The 17,019-nt window shown below is 47.0% G+C and overlaps 1 protein-coding gene across 1 annotated transcript in view; it reads left to right on the top strand.

Annotated features, from left to right (window-relative positions):
* The window catches only part of LOC111141614 (GNAS complex locus), a 53,786-nt gene extending 37,368 nt beyond the window's left edge, over positions 1-16,418 (top strand). Inside the window, 12 exon segments of the mRNA XM_022494306.1 lie at positions 1,777-1,849; positions 4,996-5,040; positions 9,360-9,414; positions 9,502-9,621; positions 11,228-11,325; positions 14,350-14,404; positions 14,515-14,588; positions 14,702-14,760; positions 14,865-14,985; positions 15,172-15,302; positions 15,609-15,676; positions 15,894-16,418. Coding sequence (XP_022350014.1) covers positions 1,777-1,849; positions 4,996-5,040; positions 9,360-9,414; positions 9,502-9,621; positions 11,228-11,325; positions 14,350-14,404; positions 14,515-14,588; positions 14,702-14,760; positions 14,865-14,985; positions 15,172-15,302; positions 15,609-15,676; positions 15,894-16,040 — 1,046 coding nt within the window. The 3' untranslated portion in view covers positions 16,041-16,418.
* Positions 16,419-17,019: the final 601 nt, after the last annotated feature.

Genomic DNA, 17,019 nt, shown 5'->3' with positions numbered 1-17,019 from the left:
TTGCTCAGTGATCACAAAGTCTCTATTTAATTGAGACTGTTACTCTAAACACACCTTGCATCCCTGTGGGCTCATTTCCCCCAGGTGTCCTCCTCTATATGGCCACATTTTATCATGATTTATTGATAGCCTCTGGCATGAGGGTCTGAAGCCCCACTCAGTGCCACACATTCTGCATTTTTAAATGGTGGTTCTCACCAAATAATGCCCCCCCCCAAGAGGAAACCTAATGATACCCCAAATCCTCTTTTTAACTGCATCTGAATTTAATGACATAAAATTGAGTAAATTACAGTGCCACAAAAGATCTTGCAGTAGTTTTTCAGCCCAGTTCTCTAATTTCATAAATGTGGAAACTGAGGCACAGATCTGTTTGAGTCTGTTAGAGAGAGGTGTTACACATCTTAACACTTCTGACAAAAGAATTTGGAGATTCTGATTAATGTCATGTATTCTCTGCGTGCAGTCTCTGGAAAGTGCCTTTACTATTTTAACTTATTAGAGTTGGGCTCATTAAGATACAGTGTTTGCTTTGAAATCAATGTTTCTGTGGAAACTAATTTTAACTTTTACAGATATTGATTACAGCCTTGTGAAAAGGCAAGAGAAGGAGGAATGCTTTGCTCTCTGGGCAGTAAAAACAAAAGCAATTTAATAAAATTAAAAGTGGGGGGGGAGAAAAAGGGTAAAAAAAAAAAACAGGTTTGTGTGGGAGGAGGGCAAAAAATTTTTCACACACAGAGTATTTGTTGAAGTGAGTGTACATTTACAAAAAAAATGAAAAAATAGCAGTCCTCCTCCTAGCTGGTTGGAAATGTGCTTTTTCCATAAAATATATGTTTACAAATGAAAGGTGATTTAAAATGGAGGCGTGTGTTCCTTCTTACTTTGAGAAGGGCTTGAGGAATCTGAAAATTCAGTAGCTCCCAGGAATATCTTCCCTCCTGATTAAAGTCGTGTCCTTTTAATACTTTTTACAGTTGTTGCTACATGTGATTATGATTGTTCTCAAGCATTACATTGGATATTAAAATGTGTTTTTCGCGAAGATGACATACACTTGATGGGCTCTCCCCACCCCCCCCCCCCCCCCCCCGGCAACATGGTGGTTGTATCCAGAGAGAATTTACCTTTAGGAAAATACCCTTTGCGGGAAGAGGACACATGTAACCTTGCGGGTCAGGGTTGATTTTTGAGTAGCCCAAGGGGAGAGAAAGCTACCCGGAAAGAAGCTGCATTGTGAGAATTTGCGGGAGGGAAATGCTGCGTCAGTCCGTGAGCTGAAGGAGACTGCGGTGTCTGGGCATTGTTTGTGAATCCTGGGTATGTTAACCGTGAAACCTCCGACAAACAGTGAATTCTGCGGCTGCCTCCGTTGATGTGTGCGTTTCCCCCGCCAGTGCTCTCTATTCCGAGGATTCAGTTTCAGTTTTAACTTCGATTTTCTCCCCCTCAAATGACAAAATTGCGTCCTTCCTTCTCTTTGCCCCTTGGCTTCCCCACCCCACAGATTTTAACACAACCCAGAGGTGGGGGGGAGGATCCTGAAAACATGAAACCCTGTGACTCTCGCGACTGTGGCAGTGAATGCTGCAGGTAGACCGAGTTGCACATGTGTTTTATTTTCTCTGCGTCGAAATGTCAAGGAAAATTGCAAGTGTGTTCTTGTGTGTGTTTTCTGCGTGTTGCTTCTGTGGCAAAGACAGCAGTCCTCTTCCCTGCCCAGAGTGTGTAAAATACCTCCTTCATAACCTCAGACTTACTTTCATTTTCTAGGTGCCGGAGAATCTGGTAAAAGCACCATTGTGAAGCAAATGAGGATCCTGCATGTTAATGGGTTTAATGGAGAGTAAGTGTCAACTCTGTGCACTGGCACAGGAAAAGTAACACGTTGTGTACTAATCTTTAGGAAGTTTAGGTAGATTTTGGGGGCCGGGCAGCTGATTTCCACCTAATTTTTTCAGCCTGCATAATAGAAAATCCAGGGACGAGCTCTTTGATAATCCCCCCCCCTTTAATCTTTGGTGCAGCAATAAATAAGAATAGTAATAATAAAGCACCGGTATTATAAAAATACTGCCCCCCCTCCGCCATTCCCCCCCCTCCATACACCAGGAAAATAGCACCTGGTTGGCCCCATGACAGGTCCGCCGCAGACCTGCCCGCAGATTTTGGTGCAGTGGGTCTCCAACATGACTGACACCTGCCGTGGCCAGCACTTTGCAGGCAACCTGACCACTGCAGAGAAGCCCCCCCACCCCACCCCGCAGATGCCATGCACCAGTGCAGGGTGTTTGAAACTGTTAGGGGGGAAAACACTGTGTTAGTAATGTTCTCACGGAAAACAAAGTTGGAAAGAGGCAGCAGCCCCTGTTAATAATTCCTCATGCCCTCCCCACCACCACCCCCTTTGGAATTAATATTATGGGCAAATCACGGTTTCCCTTTCTAAAAATCAAGTCTTGCCTAAAGAAAAAGGAGGCATTTAAGTGATGGAGACTGGGACTTAGGTACTTCCGGCCGGGTCAAGGGGCATTTTTGCCTTTGAAAAGTCCTTGCAGGCATCTTGGTTTAGGACAAGGTGACGATACCGCACTGAGAATAAAGATTAAAAGAGAGTGCGCGTGTACTAGGGATGGAAGAGAAATGTGGGGTCCTGCACGCCATGAAGAATGCAAATAGAGGGGACCGTTGAATATAATCAGGGCATTTGTTTTACTCCCCAGACCCCAAATCCCCGCCCACTCGTGAAACAGAAAACAGCTATATCTACCAGCCTCAGCTTTCTCTGGGGTGATGGCCGTTCACACTGGATTGTAAACACCTGAAGGCACTAGTTAACAGTTACTAGCTGGTTAGCAATCCCATTCCCTTCCCTAAACCTGGATTCAGCTGAAAACTTGTTTCTCCCGTTGCATCACCTTCCCTTTCCAAGGGGTACATTGAGTCAAGGCCGCATGACCTCAGTTATGCACCAGAACCCCACAAAACAAACCAATAAAGTTAGCCATTTATAGACGCCTACTATGCACCAAGCACTGGGGACACAAAGATGAATTTTACCACCTTTCAGAGGTAAAAGGACTGCACTTGAAGGCAGCTCTTTCATGGAACATTCTAGAATTTCTTTGGTCAGCTAATCAGGGCTGAGGATGATGTCATGCGTACAAATAAATGGGTGTTTTGGTGTAGGATCCTTTCTTTAAGCATAAATTCAGAAGGATGGGCTATTTTACCAGTTTTATGAGTGGCTCCGTGAGTTATCAATACACGCACATACGTGCGGCTAATTAACTACTCACTTTCACTTGTCACAAAACAATTCTGAAATTCTTAATTCCTGACACACCCTTCAATAAAACTGTATTCCCAGAGATTGCCAATGGTTGATAAACAAAAAGCCAGAAACCAACTTTTAGCTATGTGAATTTGTAATTTGTAATTTAAAGACAAATCTTGCATAATTATTCCCTCCATAACTTGCTGGGTGGGGAGTGCTTCTTCATGAGTCTAGTTAAGCAAAAATAATTTGACCATGTACCCTCTAGATAAATATTTTGATTAAAACTGGACATGGTGAGCATTTCTAAAAGGATGCGGCCGTCGCTGTTTACCTTAGCTCAAGTCTAGCAGAAGGTAGGACAGCCTTGGAGCAATTTACTTAAGGTTTTATCACTCTCCAGACGGCCCTACAATTTTTTAATTTTTAGAGAAAGGATTCTCCTCCCTTGGCGAGCCAGTCTGTAATGCACACGAGGCATTTAAACCAGAACTTCTCTTTTCTACTTTCTTTTTAAAAAGAGGAAGCAACATTCCCAGTTCGCCTGCATCGTAGAGGAAGCCATAGGTAATCTCTCAGGGTGTTAAATTTAGCCTGTGGAAGTGACATACAGGGGAATTCGTGTGAGTCTAGAAACCTTATTTTTGTCTCCTCCAAGTGAGCCTCCCTTTTTCTTTTTCCTCAGTGCGGTATTGCAACAAAAGTGGTCACCTTCTTCACTAGGAATTCCCTGTGAAGGCACGGTGACTTCCGTCCACTAAAGGGTGTTCTGCGTGGTGCAGGGCCTTTCCCTCCTCGCTCCCGTAAATGTGCGCTTTGTCAGGGCTGGGCTGAGCTATTAAATTTGCCTTAACTATCCGCAGACTGCAGTGCCGATTACATTTTTAGAGTGAGGTGTACTATTAATCTGACCTTGAGAAATACAGAGGTCAAGTGCCGATTTTCCTAACTCAAAGCTAACTTCTTACCTTTAGTATCTGCAGAAAAAAGTGCCATTAATATTGGTCGAGCTAATAAGCTAATCAATTACAAAACCACGTAGAACGCTTAGCCGTCCTGCCCTTCCCACTTCCAAGGAGGAATTCCTACCATTTAGGAAAATTTGGGTTTTAAGTAGGGTTTTTTTTTTTTTCTTTTTTTCCTCCCCACCCCCCCACCCCACACGCTGCCTCACGGTGCACACAGTTTTAATTGATGACAGTTTATTGGGAACAGTTACATACAAATAAAACACACTTCATACATCGTTTCCCTGACCACAAGCAGGGAGGACATTAGTCCTGCACCAGGAAATCACGGGCAAAAATCACCCGTGTCTGGGCCTTTGTGTGTTCAGATACAACGTGGTGAAGATTGAGATCTGGGAGAATCCGGGAGCCTTACCCGCCGCTATATTCTCCAAAGAATTGTGATAAATCACGGCTTTATCTCCCTAATGCATGTACATTTAGTGAAAGCACAAGAAAATAATTATCCGTCCCTTCTGTATACCCGTCGGGAGAGTCTCCAGAGGGCTCGGCTCATTCAGTGGCGGAGGTGTGGCGCTCCCTTCACGGCCTGTCCTCTCTGTAGACCTTCCAGCTTAGCCAGAAAGGCGACCAGGACGGAACGGGAGGATGGCGGCCGTGTGTTGAGGAATGTAGAGAGGCTTGTGGGGTTTTTGGGAAATTGCGGTGCCTTGCAGATTAGGTGAGCTTTCAATCTCTCTTTAAAAGGGGCGGCGAAGAGGATCCGCAGGCTGCCAGGAGCAACAGCGATGGGTAGGCACATTCGAAAACAGAAAAACTTTTTAACAAACAAACAGACATGAAGATCATACTGGGAAACTGAGGGCTGAGCCCCCGGGGAGGAAGCAGAACTCATTTCAGGGCCATCAGCCATCTTGCTCTCCGTTTGCACGGGACCCCTCCACAGTCTCTCAACATTTTCGAGCAAGTGAAGTGCAAAACATAATTTTTGGGAGCCATCCTTTACACGTTAACTAAATCCAGCTGGGGAAAAGTTATAGACGTCAGCTTCAGACGATCAGTTGAAGATTTCAAGTATTGATCCCCCCCCCCCCAGTATGGTTTCTGTTTTCCCCACCCCCTACCCCAGCTGTCCATTCAATTGGCAACTTGTTTTCCAAACTATCTGCTAAATTCCCCTCTACCTAGTGCTTGGTCTGATTTTAAAATTTCAGACTTTGGTGAGGGGGGGGAGAAGAATCTTTTCCCCTTATCAAAATACATGGTGCTGCACTGTCTGTAACTTGGAGAAGGAGGAAAAAAAAAAAAAAAGTGCCTCAGCACCTTGCAGGAGGTCATTGTTAAGAATGAGCTCCAAGCCTCTGATCTTTTAAATTTAACATTTTCGAGTGTATTTTTAATTGGAGGCATATTGTATTAGCTAGTGGATAGGAAGTTCATGATGGCATCCGCTTTTTTTTCCCCATTCATTATCGATTTTGTTTTTCTCCGCTTCCTACATCCCGCTCCCCATCACACGCTGACACGCACACGCACGCCAGGTAGCCTCCGGAGGCCCGCGAGCGCATTCCGCACGCAGCCACCAAGCCGCTGTTCCCATGAGAACACGCAGAGCCGACTGACCTAGCCTAGGGCATCTCAAAGAAGTAGCTTCGGTGGCGGGGTGGGGTGGGGCAAAGGATCCTGGGGTTGGGGGACAAAGTAACTTACACATGTTTGTTCATCTGTTTCTTTTAGAATATATTACCCCTAGATGATGGCTACAGTTTCTCATCTTCCCGGCTATGTCCTATCACACTTTGCATGCTGGAATTGCCTGGTCTTAGGAACTTCTAATAAGAATACTATTCTGTTGTGGGGGGGGAGGGGGTCCCACCTTATCTCAAAAGATAAAAAATACAAAAAAAATACAAAAAATTACAAAAAAGCACGCAAAAAAAAATGTGGAATGAAATCCTTAATTGGCAAAAATGTAGTTTACTAGTAGTCCAAAAAAGGCATCTCCATAAAAGTGACACAGTTTACTGTACCAAAAGTTGGCATTTGAGGACTATGACAAGCCCTTACCGAACCACCTCCTGTCCTGTGTACTAGAAGCTGTGCTAGACCCTTGAACCCTACTAATACCTTGCCTGCACTTCTCTCTGTGATTCTGTTCTGCAAGTAAATAGAATTAACATATGTGATAAATAAAAATTCTCTGCATGTCTCAGCATCCCGGTATCTTGCGTCTGTCTTCTGTCTTCCTTCTTTTGTCTGTCCTTTCCCACAAAAGCACAAAGATACGGTAGAGGACCGAAAAAGACCCTTGGTACAATGCAGCCACCCCCCCCCCACCACCACTGCGTAGGCAGCTGACTGGGGGGGAGGGGAGGGGCTCTTAAAATTCAGACCCAGACCACAGGCTTTATTTACATGGGGGAGAGGGGGAAGGGGGCAGTGTGCTAAAAGCACTTCTAGCCCCAGCCCCGATATTTTAGCCCAGATTGTAGTAGTTGGTACATAATTTGGCTTTGTTAAGTAGTTGAGAGACATCCGAGGGATTTTCTCTGAATTTCACAATCAACGTTAAATTCATTAAGCGATAGTAAAAATGATGATAAACTTGCCAGCCCCAGTATAATATCTCCATCTACATAGTAATTGCTTCAATGGAAGAATTTTATGTTTTAGTATTACACACCCGAATTAGATTTTAGATTTCTATTTTAGCTGTTTTATACTTGATATACTCCCACACCTATTCACATACGTAGATGAATACTGAACACGTTCTCAAAATATCCGTATTTAAGACTGGAAGTTTTCCAATTATCATACTACTACTTAGACCAAAATATCAAACTGAATGAAAGAACCTAGTTTCTGGAAGTTCTTTCTCTTGCTGTACGTACATTTGGGTATTTAATACCCCGACATCTCTAATTTTAACTACTGTAGGACCTTGAAACTGAAGGTTAATGGCTCTCATTACCATGGAAATGGAGCCTGTTTTTAATGAATGGAAATGGATTTGTCCTGTGGGGTTTTAGGCAGATTTGAGTCGGTGAGTGAGTGAACCTTAGGGGCAAACACGCGTCCTTTACAAACTTGCTCCTGTCTGAGGAACTGGGACTCCAGCCCCGTCTCTGGACATGGTTCCTAATTTCAAAAATGAGTCTCAGTGGTGCACGTACAATGTAGAAAAGTCCCACAGAAGGGTCAGGACTCTTGGTCCCTTGGAGGGTGGCTGCACAAAGAGTTGGCGGGGGGGTCAGAGCCGGGCTTCCGATCGGGGTGCAGACGCCACCCGTGATTTGCAGGACGCCTCTTGCCGCCGTGTCTGTTCAAGCTTTCCTGACTTCTGGCACTTTGAAGTGGCCCTGAGGGGGTTCCTGGTGCCACAAACTACCCCCCCGGCCCCCCCTACACATACCCCCAGACCTGTCGCCCCTCCCCCACTGGGAATACTTCTGAACTAGCTTCTTACTCTGGTAGGAAAAGCAGTCTAGTTTCTTCGAGGCCGGTTCCCCAGAAAGCGGGCCACCGCTGGGCTAGGGTCGCGGTGAAGTCAGTGTCAGGGGCACTCCTTCCTCACATCAGCGTGCAGATCTGATAAGACTGAACTGGGCAGGAAGCATTAGCTGCCACAATTCTGGGGAAAACTCAGGCCCGGGATTGGGGGGGGGGGCTTTTGGCAGGTGAGCACGTGACCCCTGCACCCCGCTCTCTCCCTTCCACTAACCTTTCTGCTGGCCTGCGCCGGCTACTAACACCCCCCTTCTCTGTTTCCCCCGCTCCTGAGGGGTCCCCAGCTTGGTCGCTCCCTCCCTCTATTCCAGGACTCTTGGTGAATCAACCAAGTGAGAGCTGCAAAAATGAGGAATCTCGAAATTGCCTTAAAAAATTCTACATAGCAAGAAAAAGATGGGCTCTGTCCCTCCTGCCTCCGTGACTCACTTTTCCTCTGAGCCTTAAGTTTCCTCTGTGAGGGGGCGGCACCCTGTTTCCACGTGACGCTGCCGTCCTGTCCTGGGGCTTAAAGCACAGTAGGTGTGTCCTGCACACGGGCTCCACTCCCCCCACCCAAACCACAAGGTTGAGGCAATAGGTGTGATAAGATTTACCCCAAGCAAGAGGTCTTTTTCATCCCCTGAAGACACAAACTCTAGAATCTTCTTTGGTCGTGTCTCTAATGAACGGCAGCTGCTGAAAGACACCTGCAGCCCTGGGATCGATACCCATTATTGATGGGATCGATATCCATTATCCATGGGATCTGAGCAAGCATTCCATCCGCGCCCCCCTGCCCCGCCCCCACCAGAGGGTGTGGTCATTACCTGTGGCCCCAGTGACTCCGAATAAAGATCTTCCATGACTTGGGTTCGAGTCATAATTAAAAGGCAGCTAAACTTCTGACTTCTACCTAACAGGTGCCCCCCTCCTGGCCCCCAGCACACAAGTCCCAGCTCATAAAGACTCCCGGGGGCATAATCTTATTTCATCCCTATTCATGTTGAGGGATTACTGTATAGTAACATCACCTAGAAACATCATTGCTGCTAGCTGAGTGGCTGACACTGTGACTTAATAAAAAATGGCCTCAAAGCCTTAAAATGTGTCCTAAAACCATTGCATTCACTGGTCCTCTGTATACCAACCCAGTAAGCCCCAAGTGGAACCATGGAATTTTTTCTCCTCCCCAATATGATTGACCTAATACCCCCCACATTCCCCCCCCACATACACACACACACACACACACACACACACACACACACACACACGTATTGATAAGGGCTAGTAGAAACCTTTTAGGAAGCGTTGACATGCAGTGGGACCTTCACTAAATGGAACAGCCCGTGAACTAGGTCTGACTTCTGGTACAGTAGACGTGGTCCTTATCTTGATGCCAAGTCACTGATCGGCCCCAATCGGGCGTGTCCTGAGACACGTCTGGGAGGTCATCATTTGAAACCACCCTCATTCAGGAGCCTCCAATCCGCAGGGATTCGAACCCACCGCTCTTGCAAGAACAGAATACTATGCTTTTAGTTGGACTGTCTTGACTAAAGAGACCCTGTCGGTCAGTGTGATGCCATATGATCTCTCTCTTTTCAATCCCACTGTAGTGAGAAGGCGACCAAAGTGCAGGACATCAAAAACAACCTGAAGGAGGCGATCGAAGTACGTTATTTGGGTCCTTTGTCTCTTCTCTTAGCCCCCACCTCAGGCAATGCTGTCCCCCTGACTGCTTTGCTAACTCATTTTCAGACCATCGTGGCCGCCATGAGCAACCTCGTGCCCCCCGTGGAGCTGGCCAACCCCGAGAACCAGTTCAGAGTGGACTATATTCTGAGCGTGATGAACGTGCCTGACTTTGATTTCCCTCCTGTAAGCTAAGCTCTTGGGTTGTCCTTATCCCCCCACCCCCCCACCCTGGCCCCCAGATGAGTTCTGGCCACTGGTCACCTGTGTAAGCCACACTTTTGAGAAAAGGTGAATTCCACTAGGGTCCTTAATGTGCCAAACCCAAACCTTAATAATCAGTAGGGTTTTTGCTCAAGACGGGTGAGCAAACTTGGATCACCCCTTGTCCGTCTTGGCTCACCCATCCCCCCAAGTAAACACCCCACTTTAATCCTTGCCTTAGTAAATTGTAAATCTTCATGAGGGAAAATGGCACGAGTTGTGTCGCAGCCTTAATTATTCCCTCGTCCCTGTCTTGTGGCTGACCCAAGTTAAAAGAAAGGACTTTAACCTAAATTATAACTTGGGAGATTTTCTTCTGGGCGTCCTCATTGGCGTGCGGGACCCTGTTGACAAAGATTCTCTGTCCCATAAACAACTATTTTTAGGTGACATAAAACTGCCCATTTCCAAACGTATACATTTCGACCCCTTTGTAGGGGAAGAGTGGTTTCTGAGAGAGGAACGGGAAACAAGGTGGAAAGATGCATGAGTTTATAAGGCCCAGAAGGAAAAGACTTGTCTACAGTTAGAACAATGAGTTATTGTGGCCCTTTGTCAGGCTTTCCTGGGAATTTGTGTTTGTGTTTTAAGTGGGCTTGGCTGTAAACTTCTACTAGCAGGGAAGCAGTATTAATAAGTAGGGCTAGGTGAATTTTTTTTTTTTTAAGCATTTGTTTGAAAAAAAATTCAAGCCATCAGCATACTACACATAATGCATATGTCTGATAAAAGGGAAAATGGCAGCGGGTTGAAAATGCACCAAACAGTAACCTTCTATTAGTCGAGCTGATAGCTGAGCCTTGTGTCCCTACCTACTTGTAATCCTTCTCTTGCTGAATTCACATCTGAAGAAAAACTTTGTCTTTCCTCCTAAGGGGAGTAATTAAAAATGTTTGTATATTCAGATGAGATGTGACTTATAACCTACTGCAGTTTAGGACAACAGAGGATCTCTTCTCCTTTGTTTCTCCCTACTACAACCCTTCCCAAGGGACAGGCACTGACAAGGTCCGATTCGCCAGCGATTCCTAACCATCATATTTTTTGGGTAAAATTCAGATTTTCCTAGAAGGGAAATTTCATCCCAGCACATCTTACAAATGAAATACTGTGTTTTCACAACACTGAATCATTCCTTGGCGTATTCTAATGCAGATTAATGTATATCTTTCCCGGAAAAACAATTGTGTGGAGAAACAAAATGATTCAGTAGTTCACTCTGTCCTGGCCATCCAGTACCGCCCCCCACCAAAAAAAAAAAAAAAAACCCCAAAAACAAAAAACAGGAGGAGGAACACTACCCAAGACCCGTTAATTCACAATAAGAGAACAGCAGGAATTAATTATTTTGGCTTTTAATTACGTTTCACAAATTGGATGAAAGTTCTTTTGAGCACAAAGTCAATTTGGCTCGCAAGTGGGAATCCCACTTGTGCTGGTCACAGTGAACTGTGGTGTCTGGGTTGTAGGGACAGCGTGGCTGCCTGGGCTCAAGCTCATGTGTGTTCTCTCCCATGGTCACTTGCAGGAGTTCTATGAGCACGCCAAGGCTCTGTGGGAGGACGAAGGAGTGCGCGCCTGCTATGAGCGCTCCAACGAGTACCAGCTCATCGACTGTGCCCAGTAGTGAGTAACCTCCCCGCACCCCAGCCGCACACAGCACAGGCACAAACGTAGAAGACACTAGAAATCTTCACTCGAGCTAGAGGGGTTCTGCTCATAGTCCCATCTGCACTTAGAAAGTTCTGGTCTGATTTATTTGTTTTAGAAAGCCCTTAATTGCACTTTTTAGTGCAGTGACATTATTTTATATAAACAATTAATGCCTGGTAGAGCAAAATGATAATTACTTGCAGTAATGTGATGTGCATAATTAATTAGCTTGAGGCAAATTAATTGGATTGACCTCCAAGCTTTTAGGAAGATGGAGCAGCTCTCAAGCTTTGAATAATGTAAAAATATTTTATTTTATTGCTGTCATTTAAAAACCTAACCAAAATGGCCAGCACAAAACCATCCCCCACCTTCTCCTTGGTAGCTGAGAATTGCCTTGGCATCTCTGCCATCAGGTAGGTGACGACACTAGGTGCCAGGGTCCAAGGTTACTGGATGCTCTTCCTGTCCAGTTAGGTTTTGTTGAGTTCCATGTCCTGCCTTTATTCACGGGGCTGTAAGCCAAGGATGCTTCCCCTCGTGGGGAGCCGACAGCATACTACAAGCTCTGTCCCCCTGCACCTGCTGGAGTCAGAGATAGGCTGGTCAGAGCCCTAGAGAAATTGTTTCTGAAGGCAGTCTTGGTTTACCTGCTAAGTGGTCTCAGTGAAAACTCGGGATGTCTTGTGACTTGGTGGTGGTTTGGGGGGGGTGGGATGATGGATGTTTGCGACATTCCAGCTTTCCTTCTGGAGGTCGCCAAAACTCAGAAGGGACTTTGCTATAGAAAATATCAAGTCCTCAGGACCAGAGTTCCGGGCTGGCTAAAAAGCTACAGTTGGGTGGCTCAGGAGCCCCAAACTGGTGGGATTTATTGTGAATACCGTGGAATAAATGAGAGGGAGGGAGAGGTAACAGCAAACAGCGAACAGCAAACAGCGAGTTCCCTCCACCCCTGTTCTCTGAAAATGGAGGGGTCCAGGCACCTGTCCTTACCCCCTCCAGGTAGGAATCCTGCAGGGCAGCACCTCTGGCAGCCCGGGGCGGGGCCTTGTCGCTGGGCACCGCACACCCCAGGGCCTGCATTTTCCCAAGGAGCAGAAAAACTGCCCCCCCCCCCCCCGGCCAGTCCCTGTGACCCCAACCCCCTACCACTTCTGCCGCAAAGTCCCTGATTTTCTCTAAAGTTTGAACGAAAAGCTGGAAGTGCTAATTATAGTAACTCAAAACAAATGGAAATCCTGGAATTGTTTGCGTTTTGTATCTTGGACCCAAGTCAGAAGTACAGGTACAGATTAGGAGGGCTGCGCCCCTCCCCGCTGGCAGCGGGGGAGGGGGCGGGTGCGACAATGTCATGAACCGTAATTTAGCAGGTTTCTGGGGTTGGTTCTTGTTTTTGTTTTGTTCTTTTAATTTCACACCAATTATAAGTTGCTCCTGCAACTTTATCTGCAAACGGCAGCCTTTGCACAGTTCATGGAAAGTTTTAAGGAAACTTGGGGGGGGCAAGAACACAGTTTACAACTTTTAAAATGGCCTCTCCGGCGGGACGAGGAGGGCGGCCCCGCCCCGCGCACCCCCCAGTGCGCTTCCGGCCGGACGGCCTTGATGGTAAAGTTGCCATACTGGTGTCTTGCCCATTTCTTACGCTGCCTATTTTTATTTGTGGAGCCGGGTTTGGCTGGCCCGGCTCCAGATGTCTCTCTCACAAGATTTGGTGCGGCTGGTCTATTTATAGAACTGTGGTTCTGTTGCCATGGCAACGCGCTGGCGGCCAGGGCGGTTGGGGAGCTATTTCTGGCCGGGTGCTGTAATGTGGGACTGATTGGGCAAGTTAGTGTATCCTCTAAGCCAGACTAACTCTCTAAACTGGTCAAGAGGAAGGGGGGGGACTTCAGAATTTCTTCAAAGTAGACTCTTCTCCCTTTGTGATTTTTCTTTTCAGTTTTGAAATACTTCCAGACCCCTGCCCCTTCCTCCCCCTCCCCCCCCCCCCCCCCCCCCCCCCCCCCCCCCCAGTTTTAATATTCATTTTCCGTATTAATTAAATGACCCCAGTCTTTCCTAATGGTGCGTCCAGCCCAGCATCCCCAGCGCGGTCCTCTTGCTTTGGGAAGGTCATGGCCAGCTCTTGATGGCACCTTCCTCACGATGGAGAATGGTGTCTCGGGCCCGGGCCCCTCTCGTGCAGGATCCCAGCCATAGGAGGACCCATAACCTGCCTGGCTGTGGGATTTTTTTTAAAAACTCAAAGCCTCCTATCTGGAGGGTTCTATTTCATGGACCAAACAGAACGGAAGGGAACTTTGTGTTGGTTTCCTGTTCGGTGTGGTTAGGCCAGAAGGGCCCCTTTGTGTCAACCTCTTTTGTTCTCTTTTAATAAGTGAGATTCTTAAAAAGTAGGAGGAAGGGATACCCATTCTGAGTAATTCAAACAATCTCATTTTCATGAGTCCCTTGAGGGGAAAATCCTTGCTGCTTTTAAGTGTGCCGTTTTACTTTTAAAAAAAAGAAAAGAAAAGAAAAAGGAATGAGGTGGAAATACACAGTTTTTAAATCACTTGCCATTTTAGTCAAAGGCACACAACTCAAAAATGTTAAATTTTTAATAGTCACTTTGAGATGACACAAAATCAGGTAGGCCTGGTTTGGGGGGTCCTCCGTGGTTGCACAGAACTGAGTCCAGAGCCACCCCCACCCCCTTTAGACCTGCGCTGTACCTGTATGCCAGGGGCCTCGAGAGCCCAGGCCTGCTTCCTGGTTCCGGATCTACTGGTCCGCCAAACACGCTTACCTTAAATGCTGCTCACGCTAACCTTCCTAAGGCTTAGGCTCTGAGTCCTAAATGTAGCCAACACAGGCAAAACTCCCGCTGACTGAATGCCATGTAACTTTGACACCGTCATTTCCATCGAGCTCAGCTTTGTAGCGAGACAGGAATCGGGCAAATCAGCATGAGCTCTTTGAACACCTGTGTGTGCGTTTCGTTCCTCCCAGCTTCCTGGACAAGATTGATGTCATCAAGCAGGCTGACTATGTGCCCAGCGATCAGGTACGCAAACGTTCCCACAGTTCGGGACTCGCAGCCCCCTTTCCAAGCCACTCAAGACTTTTGCCTCCAGTGGGTTTGGGTGAGAGCCATTGACTGAGATCTTGTTTTAGGATCTGCTTCGCTGCCGCGTCCTGACTTCTGGAATCTTTGAGACCAAGTTCCAGGTGGACAAAGTCAACTTCCAGTAAGTGAACGGTTCCCTTCTTAAGATGGAGACTGGTTTCCTTCAGTTCCCACCAGCAGAGTGCTGGAGGGGGTTAGCCGCTGGGAGTGACCGGTGTCCTCTGTCTCCCGCAGCATGTTTGACGTGGGCGGCCAGCGCGATGAGCGCCGCAAATGGATCCAGTGCTTCAATGGTACGGAGCCGTAGCCTTCTCTTCTCTGTAAGGACGTTTTGCTCTGACTCGTTGAGGGCCGTGGTCACCTCTGACATTCATTGCTTTGCTTCCTTGTGCTGCAGATGTGACTGCCATTATCTTCGTGGTGGCCAGCAGCAGCTACAACATGGTCATTCGGGAGGACAACCAGACCAACCGCCTGCAGGAGGCTCTGAACCTCTTCAAAAGCATCTGGAACAACAGGTCGGTGGGGTATCCCCTTGGCTTCCTGCCAGTCTCCCCCCCCCACCCCCCCACGGGGATCCTGGGACTGACCGGAGGCCCTGTACTTGTGCTCTTCTTAAAAAGAGCCTTTGCAAGGACATGAGACCCCTTGCAGAAATAATGTCTTCTCTTCCTGGACACTCACCCCACCTTCCTCTCTGTTAGATGGCTGCGCACCATCTCTGTGATTCTGTTCCTCAACAAGCAAGACCTGCTAGCGGAGAAAGTCCTTGCTGGAAAATCGAAGATTGAGGACTACTTTCCAGAATTTGCTCGCTACACTACTCCTGAGGACGGTACGTGGGGGCTTCTGCCGTCACACTGGCCCGTTTCCATTCTTCCGCTCACTGGGCCTGTATACTCACGACTGTGCCACAGGCTTCCATTCTGGGAGGTTCTTCGTGTGCGTGGAGTTCAGCAGCCCCTAAAATGAACAGCCTCTCAGAATGGAAATCGCCCTTCCTCCTGCCAGCAGACTGGAGGGGTCTGCAGGGAAGCAAGAACTCACTTCCCTGCTGCATCTAAGTGAAGGGACCCAGCTGACTCTCTAGCTCTGCTCTTACCTTTTAATGACCTCACCAAAATATTTCTGTTCCTCGTAGCTACTCCCGAGCCCGGAGAGGACCCACGCGTGACCCGGGCCAAGTACTTTATCCGCGACGAATTTCTGGTGAGTAGAGACTATCTTCCGTCCTCTCTTGGCTGGTTCTTTTTCTCGTGAACATTTGGGGATTCAGTTCTTTGCTGCCTCCATGTTACTGCACTGGGAGCCAGTGAGAATTTTAGCTTTGTAACCTCAGGAGCTGGTGGACTCGTCCTTGGCGGCTTCCCTGCCGAGGATGCTGGGGAGGCAGCGCTGACTCCGTTTCCTTGTGTCTGTCCCACAGAGAATCAGCACTGCTAGTGGAGATGGGCGCCACTACTGCTACCCCCACTTCACTTGCGCCGTGGACACCGAGAACATCCGCCGTGTGTTCAATGACTGCCGTGACATCATTCAGCGCATGCACCTCCGTCAGTATGAGCTGCTCTAAGAAGGGAACACCCAAATTTAATTAAAGCCTTAAGCACAATTAAGAGTGAAACGTAATTGTACACGCAGTTGATCACCCACCATAGGGCATGATTAACAACGCAACCTTTCCTTTTCCCCCCAAGTGATTTTGCGAAACCCCCTTTTCCCTTCCGCTTGCTTGAATATTCCAAATTTAGAAAGCTTAAGGCGGCCTACAGAGAAAAAGAAAAAGAAAAAAAGGCCACAAAAGTTCCCTCTCTCTTTCAGTAAAAAAAAATAACAGCAGCAAACAGAAATAATGAAATAAAAGAAATAAATGAAATAAAAGAAATAAATGAAATAAATATTGTCTTGTGCAGCATTAAAAAAATCAAAATAAAAATTAAATGTGAGCAAAGGACGTGAGTCCTGTGAATTACTCGCGGCTTCGAGCACACACACGTTGTTCACGGTTTGGACTGCCGCAGAAGTTGGGAAGCCCCATGTTGAAGTAACAGGTCCCCATAATTTGGGTGTCTGGAAACAATTTGCAGATAATTCAAAAGTCTACCCCTGTCCTTGGCCTAAGCCCATGCCCCATAGGAGAGCATTAACCCACGTAAAGACTTCTGAGTTTGTCCTTGGCACCCTGTCCATTCTACCAACTTACCTTATAGGTCATCACAGTGTGCCTGTTTTAACCTAGAATCTCCCTCCCAAAATAGGTGTTAGGTTTGGGGCTCTCTTCTTGCTTTAGGATATGGGGGGTTGGATTTCAGGAATGCAGTGTTTCAAAAGGGGAAGTGGGGTTACTCAACGAATGGTGTATAATGTAGACCTTTATCAAATCATCACATTGTATAATAAGTATCTCAGAATTTTGTCTGTTATCCCTCAGAGTTGGGGGGGGGAGGGGTCAAAACAGAACAAGAGCTATCAAATAGTTTGAAACAGATGGCTAAACATCTGGGGATAAACTTAAACTGGATCCCTACCTCACTCCATACACAAAGGAATTT

Source organism: Enhydra lutris, unplaced genomic scaffold (genome assembly GCF_002288905.1).
Source record: "Enhydra lutris kenyoni isolate GAN:26980312 unplaced genomic scaffold, ASM228890v2 scaffoldscaffold6, whole genome shotgun sequence".
In the NCBI taxonomy this organism is placed as follows: domain Eukaryota; kingdom Metazoa; phylum Chordata; class Mammalia; order Carnivora; family Mustelidae; genus Enhydra; species Enhydra lutris.
This window is presented reverse-complemented; position numbering and strand designations above follow the sequence as displayed.